This window comes from Platalea leucorodia (assembly GCF_965183815.1).
Source record: "Platalea leucorodia genome assembly, chromosome: Z".
Lineage (NCBI taxonomy): Eukaryota > Metazoa > Chordata > Aves > Pelecaniformes > Threskiornithidae > Platalea > Platalea leucorodia.
In genome coordinates this window covers 88222592-88249887 of record NC_138858.1, presented here as the reverse complement: position 1 = coordinate 88249887, position 27296 = coordinate 88222592, and the positions used below count along the sequence as shown (strand labels likewise).

The following is a 27296-nucleotide window of genomic DNA, read 5'->3' as shown; positions in this document are numbered from 1 at the left end:
GAGGAGCAGCTCAACATCAATAAGCCAGGAACAGCAGAGCCAAAAGCAGGAAGGGTTCACACAGTTTGCCATCAGACCAAGGAATTTCCATTCACTACCAGACCGCAGCATGTGCCTGCACTCTGACTTCACCGAGAGCCAGAGCAACAGCCAGAGGAACAGTCCCTGCTAGAGGCAGCTCTGGCCCCTGCCAAAGCTAATGCATTTTAAGGAAAACCTGTTTCACAAACCTCCTCCGTTTAAAAGGAAACAGCATCACAGTCTGATTAGTTATTCAAACAGTAACCATGCCCCTCCATTTCAACACATCTAAATGATCCAAGCAGAAGACTCCAGTGCAAGAAAGCACAAGCCTGCCTCTTGCAGTTCCTTTGAAAAGGCAACTAGGGTAGATTAGCACGGTTTGACAAAGCACAAATTCATCCACCCACATTTAAAAAGGATAAAACCCATGAAATTATATTCTTTATTTCCATTTTCCAAGTTTCAGTTAGAATACCAGCTTCAAAAAATAAATGAAGTAAGGTCAAATAAACTCGTGGTATAATTGAACAGCAACCCTAGTCAACTACAGCTCCACAGGCGAAACTCTAGGAAACATCATCTTTACTCAAGTTAAATATGGCACCCCTTCTCTAGCACAAGTTGAGAGGAGCAAGATATTTCACCTTAAGACAGCATCTAAGAGATTATTGGAAGTACAAGAATAGACTAGAAGAAACAAAATTTCCTATTTCCAATGACACCAGTATAGCAAAACAGTCAGTTGAAAAATATTTACAGAGGTATCTACACAACATGCCTAACAGTGCTCATGGGGTGCTCCAATGCACTGAAATTGCTAACACCACCACTTCCTTCCCCAAGTCAGCTGTCCTCTCCGAAGAGCTGACCAGCTCTCCCCCCTCAGTCCTACTCCAATTAAGAGCCTTCTTGTTGGTCTTCGATCTTTGGAGCCAGGTAGTATTTTAAGTGTCCCATATCCGCAATCTTGTACTCCACAACTGGGAAAAAGAAAAAACAGTATTCAGAAGGCTCTTCAGAAAAGCCGTTCAGTCAAGAGTTCTTAATGCAGTTCTAACGTGGCAGCGTTCTACAAGATTTTTCAAGTAGAGCTGCTTCTACTTACCAAGAGGAACATCTGCAGACATGCTGAGCGTTACTGTCGGTGACAGGGGAGTGGCTTTGGTAAAAAAGTTCAAGTACCTCAGAGCAAAGGTCAATTGGACTGGTTCATTCATCTCTATTGTAACCTAGAAAACCATCAGCCAGGTTAGACTTCAAGAAATGCAATCTGCAGCAAGTTCTCTCAAATAATTCAGATATCTCATGCAAAGGCAGTCAGCGCTACTCCTCGCTCTGTTCTGCGGAGCACTGCTTGCAGGCCCCAGGGGAAAGGACCTGAAGTTGGCAACCATTTGTTGCCTCTAATCTATAAACCAGAGAAACACACGATCCAGTGACCCAGGTTTAGCCCCCAATAGGTCAGAGAATTAGTCATATTAGTAGGAACCTCAACACTGAAGACACCACAGTAGCCATGAAGGCTTAACTTACAGCTTCTTCCTCTTTATCCACGTTACTGGTCTGTGACAGCTTGATGTTTCCATTTCCCAGCTCTCCGTTAGCTGAAAATTTCACGCCATCTTTTGCACAGGAGATGACAACTGCATCACCGATGTGGCTGAGATCTCTACAGATGCGTGCGAATTCAGCAGAAGGCATTTTCACTACACAACTGTATTCTTGTTCCTGCGAAGGAAGCGTCACAATCAAACTTCTACCAAGAAGCTTGGTGTAGTCACTACACTTGAATTTGTGTAATCTTTCCAAAGGAAATTAATGTTACACGCTCAAACTAAGTCTGATGTGAACATGGGAAAACACCCATACCTAAGAGACAGCGTAGTCAGTCATTCAAGCCACTACTTACTGGAATTCCAAGCTGTTCCACATCAAGATCCATTAACTTCATCTCATAATCAGAAACCTTCTCCTGATCTAAGGAAACAAAGCATAGTTTGACCAAGTGTGTCCAAGAAGTTATCATCCTGAATTTAAGTTTTGCCCCCTCCCCCCCAAGTAAAACCACCTCAATCATGACAATAAGATCCACCTTGTTTAATTAGAGCTAGAAATCTGATAGTGACCCAAACAGCCTTTTGTAGGCTGTAAGAGGACAGGAACCTGCCAAGGGCATCTGTATGTGGCCTAAGGAAGAGTCTTTCTCTTAGAAAGAAAGTATTGGTCAAGTTGACGAAGCTTACATCTCCAGAGTGTTTCAAGAGTTTAAGCACCAAGTGACCCCTCCCATTTCTAAGTATTTCTTCCTGCTTCCCCCTGTCCCAGCATCAGCTCGGTCTATGACTACCTGAAAAGTCACGGCGGCCACTTAGTTCAAATCTAACACTCACTTGGTGCTTCAAACACTAGAGCCAACGTATCCGCATTGTCTTCTGCTCGGAGAGTTATGATGTCTTCGTTTCCGGCACACTTCAGTATTTTGGACATGCTGGGGGGGGAAGAGGTGGGTCACTCACAGGACTCCGAGCAGGCAGAGCAGGAACGCGCGCCCGCGGCAGGGTGAGGAGGCAGGGCCCGCCGGGCGCGGCCGGCACCCGCGGGGGCAGCGGGGCAGAGCTGGGGCCGCTCCCAGGGCGGCGGGGCCCGGGCCATGGCGGACGGCCCTCGGCCTCCCCTGCTCCCCCCCGCCAGGCTTTCCCGCCACGGCGCGCCGCGCGCTCGGCGCCGGCAGTGACGTCAGCGCGCCGCGAAAAACGGCGCGAGAGCTATGAAGAGAATGGGGGAAGGGCCGAGAAGGGGCCCGAACGACCCCCACCCGCCCCGGGAGCCGCTCCCCAGCGACGGCGGGGGCGAAGGCGGCCCTCGCCCCGCATCTCCCCCTCACACACCCCCTTCCCCGGCGGCCCCCGCTCCCCCCGCGCCTCAGGCCCGGGCCCGCTCCCCCACCCCCGTCCCAGCGCCCGGGGAGGTCCCGCCGCCGCCGCCGGCACCTGGAGAGGTTGACACCCATGGCGATGTTGCGGTCGCAGCGGTAGGTGTCGAAGCCCTCGGAGCGCAGCGTCAGCTGCACCAGGGAGACGTGCGAGGAGTCCATGCTCTGCAGGCTGATGCCGCCCGAGCCCAGGTCCCAGCAGGCCTCGGTGATGAGGTCCTTGAGGGCCTCCAGCACCCGCTTGAGCACCGAGCCCTGCACCAGCCGCGCCTCGAACATCCTGGCACCAAGGGGCGGCACCACGCGCAGGCCGGGGAGCGCCACTGACCGCCGCCGCCCGCCAAGGCGCCCCCTTTTATACCCCCCGCGCGCCCCGCCCACCGCCGCACCGCAGCCAATCGCCAGCGGCCCTCCCCTCCCTCGGCGAAACCCTGTCCACGCTCACGTGACAGGTGTCCCCCGCTCTCCGACCAATACCGGCGCCGCTTCTCCCCTTAATCCCGCCCCCTCGCCCGGCGGGAGCCAATCAGCAAGCGGGTTGCACCCCCTCCCTGGCGCGAGCCCGCGTCCCGCCTCGCCGCGCGCCGATGGCCGGCGGGGCCTAGCGGGGACGGCGACACCGGGAGGCGGCGCTCGCCCCGCGCCCCGGCTGCGCGGGGAACTCCCTGATCCCTGCAGCCCGTCCTCCGCCTGCACCACAGGGCCTGTCCGTAGGGACAGCTCGGCGCGTCTCTCCTCAAGACGCCAGTTCCTGACAGGAACTCCAGGCCTGAGTGAAAACCAGCGACAGTCTCCTCTTTAACATAAATCCGTCATGGTTCTGCCAGCGCCCCAAAACTCCCCGCGACCGGGGCTCCCCCGAGCGCGATGCTTCCCCTACGCAGTTACCCCCACCCATCATGGCGCCGGCGGGCGGGGGGGCGCACATCCGGGTACACCTGGGCGGAGCCAGAGCTGGGCGAGCCCCGCCCCCGCCTCCATCCCGCCCCGCCGATTGGGCGGCGGCGGCGCCCTGCCCTCGCCCGCCCCCTGGTGGCCGCGGCGCGGCGGCGGCGGCGGTGGCGGAGCGGCGGCGGCGGCTGCGGGGCCGGCATGAGCGAGCTGCGGCAGCGGCTCGGCCGGGAGCCCGGCGGGGCGCGGGAGCCCGAGGAGAAGGTGGGTGCGGGCCGCGGAGCGGAGCGGGGAGGCCGGGGAGCGGGGCGGCGGCGCTGGTGCCGCGCGGGGGATCGGCGGCGGGGGGGGCGCGGGGCCTGCGGCGGGCCGGCTGCGCGGCCTGCAGAGCGCGGGGGTCCCTCCGCCTCCTCTCGCCGGGGCCGCTGCTGCGACCCCCGTCCCGCCCGCACCGCGCGCCTCCGGGGCCCCTCTCTTGGTTTATTTTACCCCCCGCCACACGCACCCCGGCAGCCCCAAACCGGCCCCGAACGAGCAAAGCCCGGCCCCGGGGGGGAGTTTCTGTCCGTGGCTGGGCAACCGGTCCCGGATCCCCCTTCCCAGGAGCGTGGAGATCTGGGCGTAAACTGGTGTTACGGGACATCTCCAGTGGGGGTTGCAAAACCCCGCAGGTTCCCTTAGGGAAGGCTTTGGTATGTCCTAAGTCATCCCTAAGTAAATACCCCTCCCTGCAGTGGGGTGCCTGGTCTCCGTGGATAGTTTAATGAGGTTTAGCAGTTGCGTTTCTACAAAGAAGAGCCGTGAAAAGAAAACCCGACTCTCTTTTCCTGTAGCGTCTCTTCTGTTCCAAACCCAAGCACAGTTGGATGCTCCGAGCTTGGCAGTCGCTCCGTGAGTCATGTTGTCACCCTTGTCGTCTTTGCTCCGGCCCCTCACCAAAGAGGAAAGGAACAAGAGGAATAAGCAGTCAAGAAAAACTTTGTAAATAATATTTGCAGGGTCACAGAGAGCAAAAACTGGAGGGAAAAGCGGTTCTTCACCGCGTTGGTGTTTAATGCACCGATCTTGGCAGCAGCCCTGTACTTGTCCATTTGTCCTTAGTACCATCATACTGATGTTTCCTCTCTTGATACCTGAAGTACACAATTCAGAGAAGCATGAAATCATCAGGCAAAATATCTTTTGTAATTTAAATGTCACTTTTAATGCTGTTTTGAATGCCAGTTTAATACCTGCTAGGAGCTGCACAGTCAGGTTTGAGGAAGCTTTATTGTTCTGATGTGATTAGAGAGGGAAGTGGGACAGAAAGCACCGACAGCATCAAGAATGGGTTGCCTTGATGCAGATCTGAAGTTTCTGCCTTTTTCGTAGCTTGCACGAAGCTGAGTGGCATCCAGATTTACTGACCTCTGTTAAGAGAGCAATAAGATGGCTCCTATTTTGTTGTTGTTGTGCATAGGGCAAAGCTGTTATCCTGTAGATAAGTACGTTTGTCACAGTTGGAATTTACTTTGCAGCAGAAAATCTTTAGGGACTTTTACATTCCAGAACTTTTGTGGGAGTTGGAAGATGTCCCTCAGCAGCCTGGAAGGGCTAGTACTGCTTAACCGATATGCAAACTCCCTCTGCCACACTGCGATCTTGCTTTAGCTACTTGTGATGTGTTCCTAAAGAAGGTCAGAGGGCCGCTATTTTGAGTGCAATCTTGTTACCTCCAGGCAAGTATGCTTTTTACATATAATGCGCCTTCTGAAGGGCTCCTCTGATAGTACCTTTGAGTCAAGGACTTGAAGTGTCCTTACTAGAGAGAGGGAACATGTATGTCATACTGCTCATCCTACAGTGGCTGAAATGAATTGCAAGAGAAAAAAAAAAAAAAAAAAAGAAAAAGAAAAGATGTTTCCAAGCAGTGAAGAACAGCTCCTCTGAGGTGCTGAACATGACATCTCTTAACAATAGAAAGCAGTTATGGGAGGCAGAGAATTTCCCCAAACTGTTAAAATCGAGCCTGGTAGGAGGTTACGTGGTAACAGTAATCCTGCCATTAGTAAAACCCTACAGCGTCATGCTTTCTGTGGCAGCAGACCTCAGTGGCAGATTTTTATTTCCTCTCCTAAGGTCAAGCCATTGTGTTTTTAGTGCTCGGGAAACGCCTGGTAGAGCCTGGGAATAACATCGGTGTAAAGCCAACGCAGCAAAATTGCCCGTGCGTGTCCTATTTATCAGTGGACCTTGCCTGCCCAGTGCGTTGCCTGCAGGTACAGCTGTTGAGAGGGGAGATTCCCATTTCTGCTTTGTCATTCAGTTAGCCTTGCCAAGAAAAATAATTTAGCAGCACATATTGTATTCTACAGAAACCCCTGTGTCTTCTGAAAAGAGCTCTTGGCATATTAAAAGAAACAAGTTGAAATGTAAACATCAAGGCTGGTTTTAAGATTAGACCCGGAAAGTTGTTATTTTGTACTTGCTCCCACTTTGCTGTTTTGATAATGGAAGGAGAGAGGCTGGTTTCACTTTCTGGCCCTCTAACCCTTGCACAATGTCGCAGCTTTGATGTTTTCCTCCCCGCTGGCACAGAGCAATGCTTATAGCTGAAACTGCTGCTTCAGTCGAGACCGTCGCGCCAGAACATTTTAAAATCGATTTTTCTTAAAACTGTTGTGCAACACACAATCTTCGTCTCAAAGGGAACAAGGCAGCATTTGTTTACTCTGATCAGTGAACTCCCTCTGATCTCTCCAGTGAAAAAACAGGGAAACTTGCACTGATGTTATTTGTGCTTGGTACCCATTTTCTTAGCCCAAAGGACGTAGATGCTGCTAACTATTCCTGTTAATGTGTAGGTATCTGAGATTAGATGACTGAAACAAGTTCTACTTTCTTGTTACCTTACAGAGCCCATTCTCCCTTGGTCTTTGTAGGTCTCTCTTGGTCTTTGTAGGCTCGTTCCATTGCTTTGTAGACTCATTCATTGTCTAAAACTGCAGGCCAATGCCTTCTCTCCTGTGTTGTGTGCATCCCATTAAATCACATTTTCTCTTCCAGCTTCCAAAGAGAACAGGAAAAGTGCAAAAGAAAATCATTTCACGATGCATGCAGATCTTCTGAGCGCATCTGCTGGTTTAACGGGATTCTAAAATCGTTTTTCAGTAGCGGTTTGTACTTTGTGTGACTCGACAGTGAGGACAGAGGGTTTTTTCCTTTTCTGTTCTTCTTTTGCTAGGACGTTGCACTACTGGTTGTCTGAAATCCAGGGGGAGTCTCGGACATCCCATGGCCTAGTCCCTGGAAGGGGAGGAGGGCAGGTCTATTTAGAGGCAGGCTTATCTGGGCTGCAGATCACACTGCTAAGTCACTCGTGGCTTTGTTTACCCACCCCGTTGTCACTGGCAGTCAGTGTCTTGCTGGAAAATACTGTCCCTTTTAGAGAGGTGGCAGCTGCAAGAGCAAATGGAAGCGGTCCCTGCAGCCGCTGTGCTGGCAGGCATTTTTGTGCAATGGCCCATGCAGGTGAATTTTTCCACCGTGCAGTGTTTGGCACCTCGTTGCACCCCCGACAGCTAGGGACGCTCATTTCTTATGGGAAAAGGGGCGACAGTGGTTGCAAGAGCGTTGCTCTGCCGATACGAGGCCTTGAAGCGTAGGTATGAAGTGTGCAAGGGTGAAATGTTGCTGTACTTATGAAGAGTTCAGTGATGAGGACTCTTGTTCTTTCCAGCCTGGTTTAGCAGTGGACTGATGATGTGACTTTTTATCTGGCTCCATCTATACTGTGTGGTACAAAAAGTGAAAAACTCTGGCTTCCAAGCCTTGTGATTCTTGTACTTCCAGGCACTTTGCAAGGCTTCCCTAGTGATCTAAAGTGCTTTGAAGATGCTGAGCTAAGTAAGTGCTGGGTATTTGAATGCCAGTGCTGGCAAGGAACTGTCCCTTAGGTCTGCTTGGGAGGGTGAAGGGTAGATGTGAATGGCTACCTGGTGTGCACTGGAGAGGATGCAGCAGCTCCAATTTTGGTGTTTGGCTTGGGAGAGGGTGCAGGACATAAAGAAGTAACAGTGCAAGTGCTCTGATGGTTTAGACAATTTCAAATCCTGTTCCTTCCCAGGTCACAGGAGAGCTCCTAGTAGCTGGGAGTTTGTGATAACAAGATGAGGTTCTTTTAGGTCCAAAACCAATAAACCACTGCAGTGATGCCTCTCTTCATCTTCATCCATGATTAAGAGAGGTGGAAGTACAAGTCTGCTTTCAGACCCACCCCAAAGGCTTATTTTTTTAATAGCTCTTAATATTATTTTAGGCTTGATACCAAGCATCAATTTGCTTGGCTTCTGCTGAAGCATAAGCGTCATTTATTCTTGAGAAATGGTAGCAATCTCGGGTCTGATGTGAGGATACATTTCAGGCTTCCTTGCTGTCGGGTGCTCAGCTTTATATGTGCCTGCCAACAGCAGTCAATTGTTATCTGTTACTGGTAATTGTGGCAATGAGAAATTGGACTGATTGCATTTCTAATGGAGCTCATTATAACCGGCTGTCAAATTTAATACCTTCGCCAGCTTCTGGCCTGCTGTGGAGCTGATGAAAGAGCTTCAGGCTGCTCATCATTTCCTTTGGATGGTGTTTGACTTGACCACTACTCCTTTTGGCAAAATGTGCAGGCTTCCCTTTCAACTGCCCCTTTCCTTGCTTATTTGTGGCGATGCCAGAGAAGTTTGATCCCAGGAAGATTTTGTCATTTTAAGGGTTGGATGACTCCACCTAGGGCTGTGAGGAGGTCCTTTCCTTCCCAGGGTAAACCCCCCAAATGCACATTGCTTTTCTGTTGCTCAGCCCTTTGGATAGTTCAGAGCTGTCTTCTGCTTCCTATCCTTACTTAATGACAAGATGATTTATTTCTGTCTGGTCTGGAGGGCTACATTCCCTACCCTTGTGTCTCTCTTGGCAGTATCTGAAAAGTCTCCATTACCTCCAGGCAGATGGCTGACCTGTTTTCTGAAGCGTTCTCGCTGGGTCTTGGTGGATCTGGGAGCTTCTTACCAAGTTTCCTCTTGCCGCTGCAGCGGTCTGTCCTCGCTCCCGACCGCGTCTTGTTATTGTGTACAGTAAGGTCAGTATAGCGCAGGGTGATGGAGGCGGGCTGTGGCTCATCCGTGGCTCCCGACGGATATTCATGCTGTCTCTGACCCCGCCATTGCAGGTTGAGGTCAGGGCTCTTGCTCAGTGCTCAGACGAGCTGTTCTGTACGCGAACGGTATCTCTGCTTGCACTTCCAAAGCCGTGTTCATGCAATGATATGCGGGGGGTGATTCTTGTGAAGGCAGGGACGTTTGGTGCTGAGAAGAGGGATGTTGTGATGAGACATTTACGTTTCTCTTCCCAGCGGGGAGAAAAACCAAAGACCAATTGTGCTGTCCATCAACTGCATACCACATACTAAGTGGCAAGAAAACCGTTTTAGCCTCCTGCCTGCTTTAAATGAGCAGTGATGTGTACCGGGGCAGACTACCCTTGGAGAAAAAACCCTTAGGAAACCAACTTACGTGAAGATCATAGAATCATAGCGTGTCCTGAGTTGGAAGGGACCCACAAGGATCATGGAATCCAACTCCTGTCCCTGCATAGGACAACCCCAAAATTCACACCGTATGTCTGAGGGCATTGTCCAAATGCTTCTTGAATATTGCCAGGCTTGGCGCCATGACTGCCTCCTGGGGGAGCCTGTTCCAGTGCTCCACCACCCTCTGGGTGAAGAACCTTCTCCTAAGGTCCAGCCTAAACCTCCCCTGGCATATCTTCCTGCCGTTCCCTTGGGTCCTATCGTTGGTCACCAGGGAGAGGAGATCCCCACCTCTTCCCCTTGTGAGGAAGCTGTAGACCGCGATGAGGTCTCGCCTCAGTCTCCTCTTCTCCAGGCTGAACAGACCAAGGGACTTCAGCCGCTCCTCGTACAGCTGCCCCTCTAAACAGATGCAGTGTTTCCAAGCAAATCCGTATTTTCTTTCTGAAAAAAAAAAAGAAAAAAAAAAAAGAATACTGCCACTTTTCTTTGTATTGGCCAGGACGCATCTGCAGGAATTTGGGACAGAAAATTATTACTGTGCCTGTCAATAGCTGTATTGTTTTCCCCCAAAATATGGTCTGTGTTAGGATGTGTCCCTCCTGGTGATCTGCGTCACCTGAGTTTTCTCTGATTTATGTTTTCAAGGATTATAAAAGACCATGACGATTCATAGATTTCTCTTTAGAAGAAGTCGTGTGATAGTCTGTAGGTTTATGATGATAGCTGTGACTTCAGAAAACTACTGATTTGGGTTCATCAGGATTACATATAAATGTACTGGTCCAAGTCCTACATGGCTCCTTTCCTTGATTAGTTCAAATAAAGCTTTGACTGGTAGAGAAACGTGAACAAGATTGTGGTGCCACCTTATAGTCAGCAAATTAAATAGACTGGTAAGATTTTTTTCTGATTAGGTTTTGGAAAAATATGTTTAACTCCAGAGGAATTGAGGGTCAGAAGCCATCGGCCTTGGCGTGATGCAAGGTCTCATTTCGGAGGACAGAAATAGACTTTTCCTGCACAAACCTTGTGATGCGAATAGTGTACCCGTTGCTGCAGAGCTGTTTGTTCTTCCTCTTGTTTCTCACAGCTTTTCCAAATAACAACAGATCAAAATGTCTGTGCAGAATCGTGCAGATGCAGCTCCAAGCTGGGGCAGCCTCTTTCAGAGACTGATTACAAGAGGCGCCTAGGAGCTTTGCTTTCTTGTTTCTGTAAGTGTTTCTCTGTCTCTGCAGGGACAACAAAGTCTGCCGGTTCGGTAAATGCCACGATAGCAGAGGGATGCCGGTTAGATCCAGGAGAACCCAGCACTGAAGTCTGTCTCAGAAACATCTCTGTCACGTGTTTCAGAGGGGGAGGCAGGTTCCTTTCTTAGTGGTAGGAAATTCTGGGGGAATGCCAGAGCCAGCAACCTATTTTTGTGCTCTTTTGTATACAATAGCTTCTCGAAAGGACTTGGAGCCTGATGCATTTACCTTCTTGATTTCCTGGAATAAACAGACCCCGGTGTGGGTGCTGTGTTGGGGGCCAGGCAGAGGATTAGCTTGTGCTGAGTGAGTCACAGGGATTTGCGACTTCGCATGAATCATATTTGCTGACACTGAGATCAGGCTCTTTTATCAGATTGTTGTTCTGCGAAATGCAAACTGTGCATACCTCCGATCATGTCCCACTGGCGAGCTGAGCTTGCTTGTGTTCAAAACAAAGCGGGCAGCTTTCAGAACATGAGACCGCCATGGGAGTTTTCTTAGTTGTTTCAGCCACTATGCAAACATTTTTGCTCTTTGTGATGTTATCTGCCAATGGTTTCCATTTTTAGGAATTTCTGTGCCTGCTTTAAACTGGAATATGTTTTTTTTGGGATGAGGAAGGGAGTCCCATATAAGCATAAATGAAAACTGACCTTTGATTTTTTGAGACAACAAATTAAGCGGTCACCCCTAGATGCCAGCTTGGTGGAATATCTTCATGGAGGGACATAAGAAACTTGAATTTAATTGCCCTGCAGATAACTTCACAGCCCAAGAAGTAGTTCAAGCACTGTTCCCTAGACCAGCACCAGGACATGAGCTACTTTGTGCCCACTTGCAAAAAGCCAGTGCTTTTTTGGGAACTGATCTGATCTGAATTCTCTCAGTGCCAGGAGGCACACAAGGCGCGAACATCGTTCTTCCACTTCGATCGGTCTGCGGCTGCGTGCTCTGGAGTCACCCAAGGGCCACAGCGCAGTCTTCTGTTGGTTTTTTCCTCAGGACACGACCGATCCAGTTCCATCTCCTCCTCCTCACTTCATTACTGATTTTCTCCGTCTCCGCCATTTCGTTTTTTTGAAAGTTGATGCTCGTCGTTTCTGCAACTTTTTATTTTTTTTCCGGGAGGAGGTAGTTGGCCTCCTGCCCAACCCCCATGACTTGGAGGGCCAGTGGTTTTTCTGTCAGGGTGGCCTTCCCTTAGGCTGCGTTGGTTCACGGCACCTTCTTCAATTTTATCCGGTGCACCCTCCGGAGAGGGATCCCCTATCCACCACCCAGGGGACGCGCCTTCTAGCCGTGCAGCCCCAGCCGAAGGGCTTTTTTGGGACCTTAGTACAAATCAAGCCTGGATGCTTGTTTGCTTCTTCCTTCTAGTGTTAATGGTCTCCAGACTTGCCTCTCTTGTTTCACCCTTCTGAGCTTGTAAACCTCTAAAAGAGAATATCCTGTAATTAGGGAGTAACGGGACAATTTTTTGCCTTGATGTCACCTTGGTGGATCTCCCTGAGGTGGGGCTGGCTGTGGCATGGCAGCCGCCGGAGAGAGGCCACTGGCTTTGTAGCCATTTGACTAATTATATTCACCTTGATCCTGCAAATGTGCTCAGAGGTCAGAATAGTAGAGGCTTTAGTACAGTTGGTCCCTGTTGTTCTAGCTGTCAATTTTATTGCCTCAAAAAGGAACTATATTTTTCTCTTTAGCAGTGTATTACCATTTTCCGTCACAGCTTTTTGTTAAAATCTGGCAGGAAGTCTAAATAAAACAGCCTTGCTTCAAGAAAGGTGCACAAATAATGGGATTTCTTGAACTAATTTAATCTACCAGCATTGAATACTTAACTGTACCTTCGTATTGGGCAGAAGATTTTTGGCAGGGAGATAGCTGACTTGTTTCTATGACAACTGAGATCATGTCATGGATACTTGGGCAAAAAAAAAGAGTGCTCACAGCTTCCGCTGCAAGAAAGCCATTTAAAATGCGAGCACAAATTTCTTACCACATGCTTGCAGGAGTTAAGTTGTTTAAAGAAAGCTAAGACAACTCATTTCTCCGTGTATCTTTCTTTAGGGTGATAAAATATTTGTTCACAAATGTTCCTTAGATCTTCTGATTTCAAAAATACAACAAGCAAGTAGGTACCTGGCTTGTGTCCTCTGTCTGCTCTGGTTCATCAGTCAGGAGAAACAGACCTCGCAGAGATCTGTGGGTTTTACTCTCTCCTCATCATGACTTGTGTAGAAAGGAATGAGTTAGGATAAAATGTACGTTGCTATCTTGATTTTATTCCCGCATTACTTATTCCCTTGATTCTTTAAGAAGCCTTCAATATTGAGATGATAAATTGAAGAAGGAGCACTGGGCTTGCCTACGGTGCTGGACAGGCAGATTTGCACAAAAAAGAGCCCTTCAATTTAATAACTCCATGTTGGTAACAAAAGCCAGTAAAAGCTACAGCATCTGATTGTGTTTTAATAGACTTAATGCTTACCTGTAAAAGAAACGGAAAAATAAAGCCAGATTCCAAGGTAACTGGAGGGAAAGTTTGCTTTGCTGTTAGTAAGGGGTTTTGTTTCCCGGCTCTGCCTCATGCACGTAGATTTCTAACATCCTGGCACGCGTTTGCACTGAGTGCTCTGCCCTCCTGCCTGGGAGGAGAGAGGCAGAGGGAATATCAACGACTGAACTAACGGGAAAAATTGGTGAGAGAGAGGTGTGGTAAGAGAATATGGAATTAATACAGCTGGAGACAGCTATGTCCCAGTGCAGGAGCACTAGTGGAAAGTGGTGCGATTGCTGAAAGGTCATGGGGCTGCGTTTTCATTTGTCTGGGCAGCATCTGGTTCAATGAGACCCTGCAAGATGGAAGCTTTTAGGTACCAGTGTTGTGCTGTGTTAGTTGCTACCTCAAAGTCATAGTTGGTTCAGGCATGATCAGATGTATGTAAGGATCAGACTGTGGCTAAATAGCTTTAATTTTTAGGAAGAACCTAAACAACAACCAAAAAAAGGCAGAAAAAAGGTCCATGGAAAGGTAAAGGAGAGAGTATGGTCCAGTGGCTAGGAAAGGAGACAAGTCATGATTTCTGGGTTAACTTGCTGCAAGTCTGTGTCTCTCCAGGAGTTTGTTTCAAGGGCAGAAGTAGGAGAAAACAGCACAGAAGAGGCATCAGAAACCTGCTGTTTCTTAGGGGAGCAGCAGGATTGGTGACAAAATACCATCTATTAGAGCCAGCCTCCCTGAAACGCTGTTTGTACTGGCATTGCGGGACACAGTTTGCAGTCCGTGGCTTAACACAGCCCAAACCTGCCCCTTGCAGTCACAAGCTCTTTGCAGAAGCACTGACTCTGTAATGAGCTTAAATTTTCACCGGCGATAGCCCCCGGCAAGCATCACTCACTGTCGTCTGTGCCGGTTTGCACTCTTTGCTTGCTGCCGCAAGCTGCTTTGCAGGAAGCGTTGCTATCTGATGATTATCCTTTGGGGACGGGGATCTGTCTGGCTCGGTTGGAGGACTAGCGAGATAGCAGTGGAAATGTGCGGGAGGGTGTTACCAAGGCAATGCCACAGCTGGATTAAGTAGCCCAGACCAGGGTGCATCACGCTCAGGCTTAAACAAGTTATTTAGCACCCCGCTCAGCTGCTTAAACTGGTGATTTGTAGGCTGATGGTTGCAATTTGCATAAAAGGTATAAAAATAGTGTCAATCACTGAGTCCTCTCCGTAGCCTATATCTGGCACAATGTCCTATATAATCTCAACATTCCATTTCGGAGAGAGATCTAAGTAGGGAGAAGAGCTGATTCCCGATGCCGCTCAGTTGTTTTCAACATGAAGATGTTAAAATGTATGTTAGCCCTCACTTTGACTGGCGATTTCTTCCATCGGTTAAATTTTTTTTTTCCACCTCCCATCAGGCTTAAATTGAGCAAGCAAGATGTGACAGGAGTGAGTCCTACATTTAATGTTGAACCCTAACAACGTCCCTTTATCTTGACAAACCTCTTCGTTGCCTTCTTTGTACTCTCTGGAAATAACATGGCAATGTTTGCTGGAGCTGTGGGGATTGCGTGTCTGTTGCACAACCTCTCCTATTCCCACTGCTGAGGATGAAGTGGGGAACAGCAGGATGCGTGCGCCGTTGGACTGATCCAGTGAGGCTTTGCTCCTGCTCTTGGAGACCAAAACACTTTGCAGCACAAGGATTGGTTTGGCATTGCACTGAAATCAGTGGGTCAGGTAACTGGTGATGTGGTTTACATCAATTTAGCTGCAATGTCGGTGTCAGTGCAAGAAATCATTGGCTGGGCTATGGCAGAGATCGGGACTGCCCATTCCAGCAGCTGTGAGATTAGCTTGGTTGCAGCATCAAATTCCTCTGTCTCTTGAGCTATGCAGTTGCTCTCATCCTTCATGTTCTTGGCCAGGAGTGGAAGTGAGGAAGGCATCAAGTGCTCTTTCCCTTTCTTTTGGTCTCTGAGCGCTTTGCGAAACTTCTGATCCTCTGGGCTACAGGCAAGGAATAATTTGCCTGCTTTGCACTTAGCCCTGCAATGTTAGTGCTTTGGGGAATAAAACGCAGGGATGCTGGCTTGGATCTGCTTCCTCGTTTCAATGCCTAATCCTTTTATCGCATGGCTGGCAAGCTGTGACCTGTATGAGATTGACTGCATTAGAAATCTGCTTGAGGTTTTTGGGTTTAGCCTATACAGATGATGGTGGTTGCCCTGAGTACCTAAGCACTTCCTTGCCCATTTGATTTGAATCAGTCACATTAATTTTTCTTTTTTAGAAATGTGCAACAAGAGAAGAAAAGCCCCCATTTCCTAAAGGTAATCTAGAAGACCAGAAGGAGAAACTGCATTTGGTCAGGCTGGAGCCAAAGCTTTTCTCTGTTATTTAGATTGCTCACAGGGGAATTCTTCAGAGAATCCTTTTCGTGGAGAAAGCATAGAGAAAGCATTGCAGTGGGAGACATAGACTGTAGCTAAATACAGTGCACTGATTTCCCAAAACCTGCTCAAGAACAGGGCCCCTGACCTGTGCTCTGCTATAGGATGCCAAACTCATGGTCTTCAGGGAGTTTTATAATTGCCAGTCTTTTTGCCTGCTGACATTTGCAGCTGCCTTATGGATTTGATCTTTTGTGTGTTCCCAGCTAAATGGCACTAAATCTCTCTGAAGTCCGAGGGACAAGTGGATGTTACAGGTCAGTTAAAAAACAGCTGAAAGAAAAGCCGAGTTGCATTTCTTTGCCAGCTCTCCCAACCCACGTGAGTGGTGGTAGAGGTGTTTGGTTTTGCTTTCCTCTTCCTTCCCAGTGAATGGGAACGGAAAGAAGTGAGCGCGGAGCAAGGTGAGGAAGAGGCGACGCAGGGTGCAACTGGTGTGATGGCCAGTGCTTTGCTCATCCATGGAAGACATCTCTGACAACACTGGCATATTTTTAGCTGCCTCCACCTGATGGTATCTAGCTGTCCGTGTTTATTTTAAGAACCTGGCCTGCAGCCATGGATACATCACAGCTTGGGAAGTAATTATCTTTTCCTGCCTTAAATAAGGGAGCTACTCAAGTCTTACTGCTCTAGTGAACTACAAATACCCCTCGATTTGGTTACACCAAACCCATCCCAGTGAATGCTTGTTTTGGTAAGGGTCCCCCCTCTCCGAGCACAGGGCAGCGCTGCCTGGGAGCCCAAAGGGATGAAGTCGCTTTGTTTGCAGAGCTCCCAGCGTTTGTCAGCTTGGCTCCCTCCTTGCTTTTCCTGCAAACATGCTCTCTTTTTCCGGGAGTTCTAAAATAGCCCATGGTCTGAGGCCAAATGCATGGGCTCTGCCTTGCCTGATGCATGAGCACTCCCCAGGGAGCGGTGTTTTCCTTCCTTGCTTCAAGGACTGAGGAGCAGGATGAAGCTCTGCCACTGAAATGAGGGGCAAAATGTGGAGGTTTGGGTTTGTTCTCTGTTCAGGAGCTGGATCGGAGGAAAAACTGCTGCTGGAGAGAGGGCATGGGACTGCCTGGGAGCCAGGAGGTCGTTTGTAATCCTTTTTCCATCACTGGCCTGTTGCAGAGCCTTCAGTAACCTCCTGCCTCGCCTGTATTTTTTTACCCTCTAAATACAGGACTTTGCTCTGAGCTGAGTGCTGGAGCAGTACAAGGGGTGAGGAAAGCATGTGTATTTCTTTCCAGTACATCAGGTTTCTTCTGTGGCCAGAGAGGATGGTTGGGCCTGAGCGATAAGCCATGCTCTTCCTCTTCAGCTATTTGAGGATGGGCTTGGTGTTATTTTAGTGCCCGCATATAAAGTCAGCACTTGAAAAGTCTGTCTGGAAGCCTTGAGCCTGTCTACTTGGAGGCCTGCCTTTCTGTCTAATTTGGGCAATGTTGCATACTTGGAGACCTGCCTGGGGATTGGGAGACCTTGTAAAAATCCCTGCTAACAAGCCTGTGTCCCTTAAGCACTTGCTGCACTTGGAGATACTTATTAATCAACTGCAAGGCGTCTTTAACTGTTCAGAGGGAGCAGATCCTTTTCTGTAGTTGCTGCTGAGACTGATGGAGAGTAAACCCCATCGTGCAGGTCACCTGAAACACTTGATGTTGTTTCTCATGGGTGTAACCCCATGCAATAGCCAGAATATTTTCTTCTCCTTTTAATCTCATTTATGCAGAAGCAAGTGGTGGTAGGTGTTGCATCCAGTGGGCTGGTCTGAGTTTCTTCAAAAAGTGCCAGCACTGTGTCTAGTAAAGCTTTGTCTCTCTTTTAACTTGCAGGAGTCAGAGTCAGAGAACAAGCTGGATGGAGAGACAGCATCAGATAGTGAAAGCAAATCTGAATTTGGAGGATCGCCCCCGGTCCCGACATCAGATGACACTCCAGAAGTCCTGAACAGAGCTCTGTCCAACCTGTCCTCAAGGTAGCACTCACTGAGCATCGTTCCCCTCTGCTGCCAGGGCCCCTGCATCTTCACTGTGGCCTTCCTAGCCCCAGCAGCATGGCGGTGGCTGCTGGAAGCTGAATAAGCAGCCTTCAGAAGCGCTGCGCTCTCCCCCCTTGATGTGCAAGCAGGAAGGTGCCCCCGAGGCCACAGGAAACAGAAGATGACAGTGATGCTAGCGGGGAGAGCAGAGTGCAGCGCTCAGGGCTGCTGTGCGTGGGAGAGGACCGGTGGCAGAGGAGTGCTGCGGGAGGGCCGCCTCGCTGCGTGCTTGGTCTTGGCAGGTGAAAAGAGGCCTGGGTGGGGCAGAAGACACTTGCATTTAGCTTTGACAGCACTCTCAGCAAAGACTTCAACTGCAATGTTTTTTAACCACTAGTGTGACCTACTTCTGCAGGAATGCATGAGAAAAGCGTGCTGATAAAGACAAGATTTAAGAACAAACTGTGAATGTTCTCTACAGATTGCTTTGGGGGAAAAGCATCTTTTTCCTATCATGGGAGAAAGTGTCTTTTCTGGGTGTGCTGTGAGGATGGGAGAGGCTCAAGGCAGGATCTGTTGGAGAGTAGCGAGGGTACAACATGCCAGGGCCCATGTCTCCTCTTGAAAAGGAGTGCAGAGAGAAGTAATGGTCCCCATTTTATTTGAACTTATCATGCGGCTTGTCCAAGGTGTGGGAAACCTGTAGCAGAACAGGAACAGATGCTCTCCTGTCCCGTTTCAGTGCCCTTGGAGATGTTCTGCACCTGGCTAATGCTTTCTGCATTTAGTGATGTTCGTAGCAGGGGAGACTGAGCTGAACTGTAGACTTGCAGCTGCTGCAACCAGGCCTTCATCAGTGGATCAAGGTCTCTCTGCAGCACTGAAAGGAAACTTGGGGTTTCCAGGGCTCAGTTTCCATCCTGTGATGTGCAGAGAGCAGAAGTGTTGTTGTGCTTCCTTGCTTTGTTTTGACTTTCTCTAACATCTTTCCTTCTCTATGGCCTAGATGGAAGAATTGGTGGGTAAGAGGCATCCTCACACTGGCAATGATCACCTTCTTCTTCATCATCATCTACTTGGGACCCATGGTCTTAATGACGATAGTAAGTGCTCCAGAGAGATGCCCTGACATTCAGAGTGATAAGAAGGAAGGTTGCTGGGACCATTGCTGGGGTGGGCAGCTCAGGGCCTCATATTTTAGAGGTCCTTGTTCAGCTTGCTGGATTTCTCTCTGCATGGAGAAAGCCTGGAAGGAATCTGTGACTGCCTGCCCTGGTGGTCAGCATTTGGCTGCAATTTAAACTAATTCAAGGGGTTGTGAGAAACCTCCTACAGAGGAAAGGGGCGGGCAATACAAGATGGTGAGCTTCCCATGTTGGATTAGGAGACTCCTGCCACACTGACAGCGACTGCTTAAGTACCTTTTGCTTTGCCCATGCATGTTTTTTATTTCCTTGATGAAGGAGATGTTTAACCAACATGTATTACAGCTTCCGGATGTGTTTTTGTGCAGGTGATGTGTGTCCAGATCAAATGTTTCCATGAGATTATCACCATTGGCTATAACGTGTACCACTCATATGACCTGCCCTGGTTCAGGACACTCAGCTGGTGAGTAGAATCATAGAATCATGGAATCGTTTAGGTTGGAAAAGACCTTTAAGATCATCAAGTCCAACCGTTAACCTAGCACTGCCAAATCCACCACTAAACCATGTCCCTAAGCACCACATTTACCCGTCTTAAATACCTCCAGGGATGGGGACTCAACCACTTCCCTGGGCAGCCTGTGCCAGTGCCTGACAGCCCTTTTGGTGAAGAAGTTTTTTCTAATATCCAACCTAAACCTGCCCTGGCGCAGCTTGAGGCCGTTTCCTCTCGTCCTATCGCTTGTTACTTGGGAGAAGAGACCGACCCCCACCTCACTACAACCTCCTTTCAGGCAGTTGTAGAGAGTGATAAGGTCTCCCCTGAGCCTCATTTCCTCCAGGCTAAACAACCCCAGCTCCCTCATAGGACTTGTGTTTTAGATCCTTCACCAGCTTCGTTGCTGTTCTTTGGACATGCTCCAGCACCTCCATGTCCTTCTTGTAGTGAGGGGCCCAAAACTGAACACAGCACTCGAGGTGCAGCCTCACCAGTGCTGAGTACAGGGGGCTGCTCCCCTCCCCGGGCTTGTGTGCAGCAGTAACGCTTCATCTCATTGCAGACAGGCAGCAAGGAGATCATCTGGCTACCTCCAAACCAGAGACCAGGGGATTGCTGTGTGTTGACCAGTGTTATGTGTTAGCAGCTCTTGTAAACGAAAAACCCCCACAAATCTTGACAGATCAATGTCTTGAAAGAGCCCATATTGATAAAGTTTGTCCTGTTGTTAATGAAGCGCAGAGATTTGAATCCCATGATCTGTGCAAGGGAAAACATTGACAGGCGTCACCACTTAGAGATGGACATGGTTGCTTGGCTGGGATGGCAGTTTTTAGGTGGTTGTGAAACGGGGCTGAAGGTTGGGACATAGGGGCTGGGGAAGAGGGCAGGAGCAACGCTTTCAGGAAGCACGGAGCGTGTACTTGGAGCGTGTACTTTTAGGATGCACAAGCTCGCAGAGGCCTGTTGAGGAGTGCCACCTAAAGGCAGAAAGTCCTTGTGCACTATAAGGCCAGAACTGAACCTGGATGGTGTGATCCATCGCAAAGCGGAGCTGAGTGATGCAGCCACTAGTTTAAATGCACATGACATTTCTAAACTGGGGGAAATAAAGTTGTGTCTGTCACTTGAAGATAGCCTATTCACAGTGTACCAGAACAACGTAAAAACCTTAGGGATCAACCACTTTCTGTGTTTCTCCAGAAGCCTTTTAGGGCTCCTGCTAATGAGCATCTGCATCCTTCACAGGTACTTCCTGCTCTGCGTAAACTATTTTTTCTATGGTGAGACTGTGACAGATTATTTCTTCACCCTGGTTCAGAGAGAGGAGCCCCTGCGAATTCTCAGCAAATACCACCGCTTCATTTCTTTCGCCCTGTACTTGACAGGTAGAGACCACATCTTCTGTTGGTTAATCTTGTCTGGGCTGGAAGGAAGAAGTCTTCTTGAACTACTCCTGTCCTGAGTATTGTGTCCAATGCAGTATCTGTAGCAAGTTATCTCTGCTCTTCAGTGATTCTGTAACTTGGTTGCATGGTTAGAGTAATGGTGGCAAATCTCTTACATGAGGCTCTGTAGAAGAAAACTCCCTAATCTGTGTGGGACAGCCAGGCTTGATTGTTCATCTGTCCAAGTGCTGCTTGTAGGCAAAGGTATTTTGTGACTTCCAAAGTAGTGCATTTTCCGACTCCACATTGCTGCTTTACTCAAATAAAGAACCTAAGGAGCTAGGCAATGTCATGGAAAAAAAGTATTTCTTACTGTTGAAGATACATTCCCACCATTTACTTTCCTTCTGTCTCTCATCAGGTTTCTGCATGTTTGTCTTGAGTCTGGTGAAGAAACACTATCGCCTCCAGTTCTACATGGTAAGGTTAAATGCAGGGCCTGGCTGCCCCCAGTTGGAGGCAGAAGAATGAATAGTGTAGGCTGCTTGAAAATGTTGTGTAGAGGAATACGTGTCAGTAGATGCTTCTGTGCTGGTTGTGCACTGTAACGCTGCCTGGAAGAAAAGTTACTGTGAGCAGACTGTATTTTTAGGAAGGTGGCTCTGACCGAATTTCCCTGCAAACATGTATTGTCTTCTCTCTGCTCTTGTGGATGCTGTTAAGAAACTTTCTGCAAGCTGAGAGGACTGCACAAGGCTATTTGACTCTTGTACTGAGGGTAGATGGCCACCAGGGTTAATTGGCTATGTCCCCCTTTTCCCAAACATCAGTAAGGCATTGCTCATGTTTGACTGTTGATGCAGCTAGTTTTGCTTTCCAGTATATTCAGCACACAGGGATATGGCTTGGATATCTGTCAGTCTTCTGCTCTTCTTATATAGTCAGAAGGCTGAGTGAGATGTATGGGATAGGGGTGGGCTAAAGAGCGTTTGGTCCAGCAGAAGTCTTCCCAATGAAGGTCACCTCTGGGCTTGAGCTGAAGAACATGCCCATAAATTACTGCGGGTGACTGTTCCCTGCTCTTCGTGACTCTTGGTGTTTGCCATGGTGAAGGTGCATGCTAGAAATGCACATGTGCATGAGCCGTTCTCTGTCTGAGAGGTAGCTAACAGCATCTGATTTCTGCCAGCGATGCGTACGGGCAGGGTCTCTAGGCAGGCTGGACTGCATGCTGTCTTCTCTTCCAGTTTGGATGGACCCATGTGACGTTGCTAATTGTTGTTACCCAGTCGCACCTCATCATTCACAACCTGTTTGAAGGAATGATATGGTGAGTTGCTGTGTGTTCTGAGTTGCTTTGATTTCTGCAGCCTGAAACGAATGACCGGGTTTTGAGTTAAAACTGTTCTTTAAAAAAAACAATGGCCAAGGAGAAGGTGCTTCTTATGAGGTACCAGCCTGTTCAGAATAGAAAAGCAAAAGATTGAGTGATACCTCAGCAGCTTAGGACTTGCTTTGTGCTACTTGAGCAGTATGAAGAGTTGTAAAGAAGCATCTAAAAATTTCTGTGGGGTGCAGGGACCTTTCAGGCAGTGCCAGGCCTGTGTGGATGCTTGCTCTTTATACCCACATCTAGCAAATGGATGGGAAAGTGCTGCTCGGCACTTGATTTGGGGCAATGCTGTCAGCATAATGGTAAAAGCAGCACTGTGAAAGGAAGGCGATTGCAACCTGCCACCTTACTCTGGCTGCTGTGCAGAGGGGAAGCCCCTTTGGTGGTCTTCCCAAAACCAGCAGGGCCAGGAACTAATTTTGGCCGCTTTAAGATTGCGTGTTCCTCTGCGTGCCACAACCAGCCCAGAATGCTTTGGGAGCAGCCTGCTTACAGCTAAATGCAGCCTCTTTGGGGGGGGAAAGGGGGTGACTATCTAACAGCGCATCACGTGTGGCAAAAGAAAACGTGCTTAAAACAGGCCATTCTGGGTACCTGACCTGCTTTTTAGTCCAGAGCACTAGAGTAATCCCCCAGATTTTCCTCGGAGCTTCAAGTGGTTGCTTCTTGCATTGCAATGGAGGGGGAGACGTTGATGTGATGGCACTGCAAAGCATCTTATGAAGGCACTGCTTATTTAGTTAAGTCTTGGAATTGTCTGATCTTGGCACTTTCCAATGGTTTGATTCTTCTCCCATCTAGGTTCATCGTCCCAATTTCCTGTGTGATCTGCAATGACATCATGGCGTACATGTTCGGGTTCTTCTTCGGCCGCACCCCACTCATCAAGGTTCGTAACACTTCGGTGGACAAAACATGCATTTTGGCTTCTTTGAGTCTTAGTCCTGTGTTCCCTCATCTCCAGTCTTCTGGCTTTTTGTGCATCTGAAGCAAGCCTCGAAATTAAACTTGGTGTGCGTCCCGATCTTCGAGGCTGTGAACTGAAATGAACCGTTTCAGACCGAGATGTTAGTGTCAGGTTCTGACCAAACACTTATTTGTTGGTTGTTGGCACCAATTTTTATTTGCCTCAGCAATTGACAAGCGAAGAAAGGCTGCATAGGTGTGCAGTGGTGTGCGGAGATGTACAGTTTGTAATTCTCCCTCTCTCTCTCTCTGGCAGCTCTCCCCAAAGAAGACCTGGGAGGGTTTTATTGGAGGATTTTTTGCCACCGTTTTGTTTGGATTGCTGGTAAGTAGCGATCATAGTGCTTATTTCATTGGTCTTTTCCCTTCATAGGGTGACAGAGTTTTATCTAAAAAATGCAGTGAAGCTTTAAGCTATCCCAGCTCTTGTCAGAGACTTCACATTTTCCTTACTGACCAGGATTTAAACTGGTCAGTGGCTGTGTTTTGTGCTGTCTGCAGATCCTGCAGATGGAGGAAGTTTTTAGTCCCTGTTAGATCCTGTGACATGTTCATTACAGTAATTGTCCTTGAAACTTTCTCCTGCTGCTGTTGGATGAATGCTGTGTGTCTTTTCAAGGGCTGTGTGGGGAATTCAGTGCTCTTGAAATATTCTTACCTGTTTTTATGGTGATCTCTGTGTCTGGTTGTTTCCTTCCTCTCAGCCAAGTGGTGCAGCCTATCTCAGCCTGTTCGTACTGGGCTCTGATCGCTGCTTGCTGAACAGATGCACTTACTGAATGAAAATGCTTACTCTGCCTTTAGCCAATTACTGCTTCTCAGGAGAGTAATCTTCTTAATGAAGCTGGGAGTGTGGCTCCCTCGTCACCATGTCTCCTTGAGTGGCCTTTTCCCTTGAGACTGGCTCTGCCACATTGCTCAGGAAAATATTAATCCTGCTTTCTCTTGCCGTGTCTCTTTTTCTCTCTCCTTGAAGCTGTCCTATGTGATGTCTGGGTACCGGTGCTTCACCTGTCCGGTGGAGTTCAACAACGACACCAACAGCTTCACAGTGGACTGTGAGCCATCCGAGCTGTTCCAGCTACAGGAGTACAACATCCCCTTGGTGCTGCAGTCTGTGGTGGGCTGGGTAGGACTCTCTCTGTTTATTGGATCTCACTTATTGGGATAGGAACACCAAGAAAAGAGATTGTATTTTGATGGTCTTTGAAGGAATATGACAAGGGATGGTGGTACATCCAGAAAAAGGAGGAATTTAGTGGTGCTCCATGTTGCTTGAAGGCCCAAAGGAAGTGTCCTAAGTCTGGTGGGACATTAATCCACTTGAAAACCAACTGGTCTAAAGCCCGGAGAGCACAGAAAGAGAGGCAAGCGATGGACAGTGCTATTCTCGTTGCAAATCCCTCTCTGACATGTTTTCCTTTCTGCAGAAGACAGTCCGGATGTACCCCTTCCAAATCCACAGCATCGCACTGTCTACTTTCGCCTCCCTCATTGGGCCGTTTGGAGGCTTCTTTGCTAGTGGATTTAAGAGGGCCTTCAAAATCAAGGTGAGGATGGTCAAGGTAATTTACATTTTAGAAAGGAAAGACTAAATGGTTGCTACCCCTCTAACCAGTCCCTGTGCTCCAAGGAGTGGCAGGCTGTGAGCTTTCGGAAAGGAGAGGAGGTTTCTTCAGTCACAGATAAAATGCTGGAGCAGGATCTAGGTTTTTTTACTGAATGGGGAGAGACGTTAATATTTCAACTGTGATATTCTAAACCCTGCTTTGGTGCAGAACTTGAGGTAGAGGAAGAAAGACCCAGTCAGGAAATTTTGCAATCTGAGGCTTCCCTTGATGTCTTGCAGGCTGGTTTTACGTATAAACAGTCTGTGTTTGGTTAAGAAGCCTTAAAAGGCAAGACAGCGTTGCAAGAGATAAACATTAGCCTTCCTTGACCTTTGAGTGACAGATCTGAGTTAAGCCTTGATGTCCCTCAGGCTTCATAAAGGAGAAACTTGTAAAACCAGGGAGAGGTTAAACAAAATGTCTTCTTAGTCTGACACTTACCTTCTGGGAAGAATTAGAGCAAGGGTATGAGTGTCGTGCATAGAGGTACATAAGCAAGTACCTCTTATAATGGGCATTTGAGATTGCTAAATACAATCCCTTCTGCTTTGCACAGGACTTCGCCAACACAATCCCAGGGCACGGAGGTATCATGGACCGCTTTGACTGTCAGTACCTGATGGCTACCTTTGTTAACGTGTACATCGCAAGCTTTATCAGGTATTTATTGCTTTGCAGTGAAGTTTGGGGGCCCTGTGAAACTCAAGTGACGTACAAGCTTGTAATAAGAGGCAGTTGTTAACCCTGTTAGATTAGCATCTAAAAACAAAAGACAAAGAAAGAGAGGAATTGGAGGCTTGAAGAAGGGAAGCATCTTTTAGCAGGTTCATGCAGAGCTGGAAGCACAACCCCCATTTCCCAAAGTCTGTTATTCCAGTCCTTCTGAAACTCCTCCATGTCCCTTCTGCATCCCTGTGAATCTTGAGCAGGGTTTCCAGAACTGAACGAGCAGAAAAATCCAGTTTTGTAGCATTAACAAGTATTCTGTAGCCAAGCATAGAAGAAAGCCTGTAGGTGCATAAAAGATGTACTGAAGGAGCTGAGGTACTGTCTCTATGTGGCTGCTTTGATTTTTGAGGGGGAGCATCTGCTGATAATGGAAGATGCACAACCCTCTTGAAACAGATGGGTTTGGGGTGGTGTTTTTGTTTACAGTTCAGCATCCTGTGCCTTTTGAATCCATTTCCACATCTCAAATGGAGTTAAGCTCCCTGGGTAGAACTGGTAAAGGAATGGGCAACAGGGCTCTTACTTTCAGCCTGTTATTTTGATGAAATTGCACTTGGGTTCCCAGATCACTGAGATTTAGCAATGTGACTCATTAATAATGATGCTTTTGTGTTTCAGAGGTCCTAACCCAAGCAAACTGATCCAGCAGTTCTTAACCTTGCGGCCAGACCAGCAGCTCCACATCTTCAACACGCTAAAAGCACACCTTGTTGACAAGGGTATGTTAGGTACTTTGGAGGATGCATAGACAGCCGGGTGATTGGAACAGGACTGAAAACAGACAAGCCTCCTCGAGGAAATTCCTGGCTTGCCTGATTTAAGACAATAACAAGGCCTCATTTCACTGTAATTTTTCTTCCTTTCTTGGTAAACATTTGCATTTGTGGGTTTTTTTAATAATATATAGCTTTGGTTCAAATGAGCAAATCTTGCGTTTGTAGCTGAAAAGGAGTTAAGGCTTGGAAGGATTCTTGGGTGAAGTAGGAGGGTATGACTGTCCTCGTGGTCTGTTCTTAACCTTCGATGCATGTGGGCAGAGCTGAACTTTTCCTGTGAGTGTGTTTATGCAGGGAATACACAAAGTGTTGTCCGTACAACCGCCTCTGCGAGTGGGAGCCAGCGGGGAAGGCGAAGCCGTGCAGCTCCCCTGACCGTTGTGCCAGGCTGCGTTCACGCTGGCAACTCTGGGGACCATCATTTTCTCCAGTGGGAACTGTGAATGCAATGTCAGTTTTCCCAGAAAGCCACGTTTATGCCTGTGTGCAGTCTCCTTGCAGACTGCAAGGTGAGCACAAGGCTCCGTTAATTGGAAGAGGATCGTGTACTAATCCAGCCATGCTTCCTCTGCCCAGCCAGGCATGTGCATCTATTTTCACTTGCTGTTTTTTGCAGTGCCTCTCACATTCCCCCCTTATGGCTGATATTTTGGCAAATAAGACTTTTATAACTGATTAAACCAGAAAGACTGGGGACAAGGAGTCAAGAAACTGGTAGTTGCTTGTGGGAATGTGGGAGGTTCAAATTGCTTCAAAACTGAATCAGGTAAATAGGTTTTAAAGAACATTGAAGTTTTATTGAGTAATTCCTGCCAAGTAAGAACAACCCTTTAAATAATTTGGTTCATTTTTCATCCATCAAATAACCCTTAAGAAACACTGAACCACACTTCTTCATTTCTCGTTGGTTGGAAACCCCACACTGGGATATTTTAACTAATTTGGAGAGCAGTTTCCAACTTGGGTTTTTTTCTGAAGTTTGCTGGTTGGGGCTCCAGCACCCTGCTGGTGCTGTCAGCTGGGTATTTTGTTTTTCTTTCAGGGATCATGTCTATCACCTGTTTATTACTTGAGTTCTAGATGTCATGCTGCTGAGTTTACCACGGTCTGTGTTGCATTTCAGTCTGGGTTCATTTACCTGCAGGCTTCTGTCCTGCTTCGCTTACTAAATCTTGTCATAAATAGTTTGTACTTAATAGTTGCAA

The 27296-nt window shown here is 48.2% G+C and overlaps 2 protein-coding genes across 2 annotated transcripts; one reads left to right on the top strand and one right to left on the bottom strand.

Annotated features, from left to right (window-relative positions):
• Positions 1 to 439: 439 nt before the first annotated feature.
• On the bottom strand, positions 440 to 3842 carry LOC309602313 (proliferating cell nuclear antigen). The gene is made up of 6 exons (XM_082335803.1): positions 3015 to 3842; positions 2415 to 2512; positions 1934 to 2001; positions 1558 to 1752; positions 1130 to 1253; positions 440 to 1004 (listed from the first exon to the last, which is right to left on the bottom strand). The coding sequence occupies exons 1-6, from the start codon at positions 3233 to 3235 to the stop codon at positions 922 to 924; spliced, it is 789 nt and encodes a 262-aa protein (XP_082191929.1). The 5' UTR covers positions 3236 to 3842; the 3' UTR covers positions 440 to 921.
• A 166-nt stretch (positions 3843 to 4008) lies between these two features.
• Positions 4009 to 27296, top strand: LOC309602625 (phosphatidate cytidylyltransferase 2). Its single transcript, XM_082336323.1, has 13 exons — positions 4009 to 4111; positions 17437 to 17579; positions 18589 to 18685; positions 19096 to 19193; positions 20478 to 20617; positions 21039 to 21097; positions 21865 to 21947; positions 22812 to 22899; positions 23233 to 23301; positions 23953 to 24105; positions 24407 to 24526; positions 25143 to 25246; positions 25934 to 27296. Exons 1-13 carry the CDS (start codon positions 4049 to 4051, stop codon positions 26061 to 26063), a joined length of 1347 nt encoding a protein of 448 aa, XP_082192449.1. The 5' UTR covers positions 4009 to 4048; the 3' UTR covers positions 26064 to 27296.